Source organism: Convolutriloba macropyga, chromosome 6 (assembly GCF_964194025.1).
Source record: "Convolutriloba macropyga chromosome 6, txConMacr16.3, whole genome shotgun sequence".
NCBI lineage: Eukaryota > Metazoa > Xenacoelomorpha > Acoela > Convolutidae > Convolutriloba > Convolutriloba macropyga.
In genome coordinates, this window is record NC_134473.1 from 8187775 (window position 1) to 8194313 (window position 6539).

General features: G+C 52.7%; 1 protein-coding gene across 1 annotated transcript; it reads left to right on the forward strand.

The window, feature by feature from the left end:
* The first annotated feature begins 1047 nt into the window (after window positions 1-1047).
* Window positions 1048-5410, forward strand: LOC142340665 (UDP-N-acetylmuramoylalanine--D-glutamate ligase-like). The gene is made up of 11 exons (XM_075391356.1): window positions 1048-1198; window positions 1458-1608; window positions 1689-1905; window positions 2213-2311; window positions 2690-2951; window positions 3214-3420; window positions 3744-3806; window positions 3917-4143; window positions 4350-4394; window positions 4510-4777; window positions 5132-5410. The coding sequence occupies exons 1-11, from the start codon at window positions 1048-1050 to the stop codon at window positions 5248-5250; spliced, it is 1809 nt and encodes a 602-aa protein (XP_075247471.1). The 3' UTR covers window positions 5251-5410.
* The last annotated feature ends 1129 nt before the right edge of the window (window positions 5411-6539 follow it).

Genomic DNA, 6539 nt, shown 5'->3' on the forward strand with positions numbered 1-6539 from the left:
CATACAGACACACACACAGACACACACACATGCACACACGCACAATTTCACACACTCATCAGAACAATTAGGCCACTTCTTAGTAAATTTTTCGTTTGAGTATTTCGGCCTTTTGTGGAGGTCGGGCCCGAAATGGGACTTCTTACTAAATTTTTAGTGGCCGTTAAATCAGGGGGCATTTGTGGAGCTCCACAAATCAGCCACATCGGAGACTATTTCGGCTGCAATAGTTTGATTTGTGGAGCTCCACAAATGCCCCCTGCTCGCTCCCCGGCCGGGACGCTGTACTTTAACCGGCGAGTACAGCGTCCCGCACGGAACGATCAGTCGATCCGTCGGACCCCTGATCGTTCCGTGCCGCAGCCCGCGTTTGCCGCCGCCCGCGTGCGCCGCAGCCCGCGTTGGTCAGGCGGTCACTCGGAGTGACCGCCTGACCAACGCGGGCTGCGGCACGGGCAGCTGATACGCCGCTGACTATGCGGCACCCGCGGATGGTCCGTTCTCGTACTAGCAGGCACGCGCCATCGGTCGCGACACCTGCACGAGTACTCGTACGAACCTGTACGTTTCATACTCCGGGAACTAAAAATTTACTAAGAAGTCCCTTTTGAAAAAGTCCGCCGATCGATGCTCGAGCAGGGGGCTTTTGTGGAGCCCGAGTATTTCGGCCTTTTGTGGAGCCAACGAAAAATTTACTAAGAAGTGGCCTAAAAATTTAGTAAGAAGTCCCATTTCGGGCCCGACGTCCACAAAAGGCCGAAATACTCAAACGAAAAATTTACTAAGAAGTGGCCTAAGTTAGCTGTACGAGTATTGGCCTCTAGCGGCCAATACGAGCCTCGTATTGCCGCTAAATCGGCAAAACGAGTGGAATACAGAATAGCGCTACTGTAAATAAAGAGATTGATATTGCCTAAGTGAAAAAGTCGAGGATTATCTACTGTGTTTTTCAGTAGTATATTATTATTATATTATCACAAACTCTGTAATTGAGACCTGTGCCGGCGGGAAAAAACTAAGTTGCTGAAGGGTCTCGTAACCAGCGCGATGGCAGCGGACGTGCAGTGGCGCACAGAAATGGGCGAGCAGAGCGAAACGTCGATCCTGTTGAGAGCGAAACGAGCCTCTTCAGACGCAGAAATCGAGGTTAGGTGGAGCGGACACGTCGCGCGTCGCGCCAGACGACGACAACAGCGTGGTTGGTCGTAACATTGTGGGATTAAAGAAGCCCCATCAGTCAATCAGCCTGAAAGCACACGTTTTGGGGGTCAGGAAAATCTGTTCGGAAAACTAGCAACAGATGTTATTATATGGGCAGTCCGGCTGAACACCGGTGCTAGCAAGTACAGCACAGCAGGTACCCTAATTGTCATACCGCACATATAACATATGGGTGGCGGGGTGGGTGGGGACCGCGTTAACCTGTCAGCATCTCTCAGTTCGTTGCTGGGCACTAGACCGAAGCTCTTCTGTCATGGCCGCTGGCTTTCAGCTGTGCAACATTCCTGAGGTAGGAGGCAACGTTGTGAAGATGCGGCACTGTATGCCTCCAGTCTACACCCAGCGGACACGTCGGGCATCTGTTTCCTTTGGCGGCCTTTGCGTCTGGTGAGCATTCCCCAAGTCTGGAATTTCCATAGGTATCTTAGTTTCATGGCAAAAGCTAACTGGCATGGGAATATCCACAGGACACGATACGCATGCAAGGCAGCGTCTCTGCGCCTTGGACGTGGCAGCTTACGAAAGTTGTGCACAGTGGCTGTGGCCGCCCTAGAGACTTCATCGGATCTGGACCTCGAGGGGAAGGCAGTGGTGGTGGCTGGGCTTGGAGTCAGTGGGAGGGCTGCAGCTGAGCTAGCTTTGGATCGGGGTGCTACTGTCACTGTTGTTGATGACAACGCGCAGGTCACAGATCCCTTGGCACCTTGCCAGCTCGTCCATGACCAAGAGCCTGCCATCTTTCTGGCTTGCGGGTCAAAGTGCCTGTGTGTGTGTGGTGGTGGTGGTGGTGGTGGTGGTTGGGGGGGGGGGGGGGGGGGCGGGCGTTTTGCATGGGTAATGTGACGCTAGCTGCATGCGTTGCAACTGCTTACACATCAGAGTGCGCAGTGTAGGACTTGAGAATGGAGTCGGATATCTCAGGGATGTTTTGCATGTCTACTGCAATCCCTTTCAGCCGGACTAAACGCTGGGATCCTTACCCGTACTGCAGCTGAATGCAAGCTCTTGGCTGGCGAAAATTGACAGCGCACACCTCAAAATCAAGCTTGGAGCCTGTCAACCATCGACATTGGAAACCGCTCAAATCCTGGTACGTGGCCCCATGCTCCCGCTGCACTGTCCTCCTGTCTTTACCTTCAACGATGTTTTGCTCCATGGCATCTGCACAACTTCATTGCACACCTCAGCCTCATGCATGCATGACTTACTTCCTCTGGCACACACATCCATCTGTTTCTCTGTCCGTGTCATTGCTGTGTCATGTGTGGTCTATCTGCCGCGGCCGTAGGTACAATAAGGGGTCACTCTGGAGTCTAGAGATTACCGATTATCACTGATGCGAAAACACTTGATTCTTGATCACTTAAGTCCTGTCAATGCACCACTTGATCCACGGCTGTCTGCATGAACCCCAAACCTACGAGTGGGCATGCGAATGTCATATTCAAATTCTCCTGGTTTCGCAAAGGTGCTTTCGCCAGGGATTCCTCTGGATAGCTCAATTGTCCAGCAAGCACTGGAGTGTGGCGTCCCCATCACCTCAGAGCTGGGCTTTGCGTATGGGGCCATACCCACAGAGGAGCTCCTCCTTGTTGCCGTTACTGGAACAAACGGGAAGTCAACTGTCACCCACTTCACGACTATGCTCTTGAACCAACTGGGGATTTCTGCTTGGGGTGGTGGAAACCTTGGCATTCCACTATCAGCTCTTGCTCTGGAGATGAGGCGGGGTGTGTGCTGCACCTGCATCTTTGTGTACGCTCGGCCCAGTTGTGTTTCTGTGCTCCGTCCGTGTGCGGGTGGCCGGGCAGGGGGGGGGGGGGGGGATAAGCTTGGGACATAAACGGAAGGGCAGGTGTCTGACAGTCAAGTGGGCGGCTATCAGTCGGGTTGTACTGAGACAGCATCATCGCCCAGGTAGTTGGAACTTGGATTGACGCTACATAGGGATCCTGGTCATCATCACCAATGACATTTGCGTGTGCTGCATAGGATGTGCGATTGGCTTGCAGGTGGCAGTCGTAGAGGTTTCAAGCTACCAGTTGGAGGTTCCCTCTTCTTTCCGTCCCAACGTGGCAGTCCTGTTGAACCTCAGTCCAGACCACCTTGAGAGGCATGGAAGTATGGAGGCCTATGCTGCTGCCAAATGCAGTCTCTTCCGGAATATGCGTCCGACCGACGTGGCCATGATCCCTGCAGGTGCCGGTTCTAACATCACAATTTCATTCTACAATCCACACCTGCAGCTCACCTCCAATCGCATCTCGCCGGATCATCTCAAGTGCCTGACACAGGGAAGACTAGGAACATGGGCAATCTCTCTTGCACAACCATTGCAGCACTGGTTCTTCATCTCACTTGATCCATACGGATCGTTGCGCTCAGGCAGTTCCCTGGGGATGCACATGCAACTTTACTCTTTTCCCGAATGAGATCCAGCTGCTTGCGAAATGCCTTGCTCCCATCGTTGCCTGCCCAGGCAGATGCGGCCCTGAAGCGTTTTAGCGCCGTGCGACTCACAGGTGACATTGAGCTTACACAGATGACGCAGGAGATGAACCCCGGGCTCAACTTCCTTGCCCTTGGTATGCTGCACCTCGGCCGGGTAACGCTGTTGGAAACTGGTTCAACGGGCTATTTTCCGTTCACATATCCACGAACAACAGATGTTGACAATGCTACTACCAAACCGCAGGCGGGCTGCCAGGAGTTAAGTTGACAGGACGACAAGCTACTGTCCAGCTGTCCGAAGCGTCCGATTTGGTTCTTGACATGCACTCTCTAAAATGCCGGGGCACACACAACATGGTCAATGCCGGTGTGGCTGCAGCGCTGGTGGCAGCTTTGCGGTTCCCAGGTGTTGACGAGAATGCATTGCAGAGTGGCCTCTCCAGTTTAACTGGGCTTCCGCACCGAATGCAGGCAAGGATGATGGAAAATGTAGCCTGTGACCGACTCAGAGATGATAGAAGCATCAAGTCCTCACTACTCTTAGCTCTGCCTGTTGTAGTATTCCATCCGGTCGTGCAGTTCCCCTGTACAGTCCCCCACCCCCGCCTCTCGCCATCTACTGCCTGCCTGTTAAGTGGTAAGCAGGTACGCGCTGACACACCTTCCTGATTGCCCAGGTGGTTGGAGAGCTAGGAGGGATAGAGTGGATCAATGACTCCAAGGTACGCCCCTGCTGTACTGCTGTCCTTGCGAGATACTCTGATGCTCTTGCAGCCACCTTGCAAGACCAGATGATTGTACACTGAATTAGAAGGGCCGTGTGCGAGCTGCTCTTAGGCCACAAACATCGATGCAGCCGCAACAGGAATTGGTGGATTGGAGAAACCTGCTGTGGTACTTCTGGGCGGAGTGGCAAAGCGCGCCCCAAATGGCAGTCTTGGATTCTGGCGTCTGGCCGAGCCGTTGACCTGTCATCGAGCAGTTGTTGCGTTCGGCCGAGACGGGCCAGAAATCGCTGAGGAGCTGCTCTCTGTTGGGGTTACATCCACGGTGGCACAGTCTTTGAAAGAAGCTGTCGTAGAGGCATCCCAGCTTGCACTTCCAGGCAAGTGCATGCCCATGCCTATCGTCCCAGTGCTTCTGGCCATCATGGTTCAGGTCTATGTAGAAGACGGTATCGATCCGTCCTAAACTTGCACCCGCCATCCATCGCAAAGGCCTCTTGGCTCTACGCAAGCAATGCTATCATAGTATGGTCGCTAGCTGCCCCTATTCAACCCCGATATCATTGCTCTTCCCTGGCCATCATTGCTCTTCCCTTGATGCTATACTACAATTTGTGCGGTGACAGATTCTCTCATCCCTTCATATAACCAAAATTACCTACATTCCCGAGGCGCACAGAGTGATAACAGTGCAGCTGCGCCATGCTTGGCATTCTGTGGGCTGCCAACCTCAGGAGATGCTGTGCTTTTGAGTCCGGGGTGTGCAAGCTTCGATGAATTCATCAGCTTTGAGAATCGAGGAGAAGCCTTCGTCGAGCTCATGCAGGAAGAATTCAACAAGTCACAATATTGACCATTTACCCAGGCGTATCCTTTAACACCGTTGATCAGCATGAAACGACACAATGCAGAGGGGATCTGATGTATCAATTTTACTTGCAACGGGGGATGCTGGACTGGTTGCATGCCAGCCAACAGTATCAGTCCCGTTGAACGGCACATTTGTAAGTACAACATACCACAAGCCCCGCACCCTGAATGGCACAACGTGTGCAGGGCCACCCACTTATCAAACCTTGGTGAAGGATGAGCTCAATACAGATTGACTTCGAACTTTACTTCGCGAGTGAGCGGGGCAGTCCGAGTGACTACGGGTGGGTAATCAACTTCCCGAACTTGCTGAGTCCTAGGTAGATGAGAGCTCCAGGTGAGCATGCATAGGGTGTGCCGTTGTGCTTGATGTGTTCTGGGCTATCGTGCTTGGTTGGGGGTATATAGTCATGGCCTTGACATCAGCACCCAGACGAACACCCCCAGTCCACTTCTGCCTGATCGCAAAACGAATGAACGAAGTTCTGACGCCACCGTTGAGCATAGCTACTCAAACGTGTGCGCAGGGGGAAACAGCTCCCCGTGGTGCGTGACGGGCATACTAGGATGATTCAGAGGGACTGAGAAGTAGTCATGCATACATCTTCGATCTTCACACGTCAGGACATGATTCAACAAGTGATGGCGGCAAGACCATTCGGCATTCCCACGGCCAAACATTAGCTTGTGAGGCAGAAGAAGCATGTGTTGCTTCCATTCCGAGCTGTGGTCGTTAGTTGTGGGTGGTCCTGTGACGAACTTACGCCATTTGTGCATGGCACACTTGATGAAGCATAGCAGGATGGGTAATTCCTGTCTTACCCATTAACCGCTCTTGCAGGTTGACAAACGCGGTCGGCATCCTTCCAGGGTTGTCCCTTATCTCCATGGGATGCCTCATTCGCACAACATCCAACTGCTCGCTAGCACTGATGGTTTGGTAATCTCGTCACATGTACATGCCTTAAACAGTTGCTGGTATATTCACCGTCCAGGCATCGTTACAGAACGGATGTGAATCTGTTCATACCGCGATCCGTGGTACATGACCTGTGGAAATTAGGATCCCCACTGTTGCCAAGACAGTTGAGTTGCCATGCCAGACACTGCAGCATGTCCATGTGAGGTGACCAACATAGAGTATCACAGCAAAAGTGCCTGTGGCCATAGTTGGCGATTAAACCGCAACGAGCTAGCCGAGCAGCAAGATAGTGAACCAGATTGTACCAAGTGGGAACTGAAGCTGGTTGTTGTATGTGTTCCTTAGTCAAG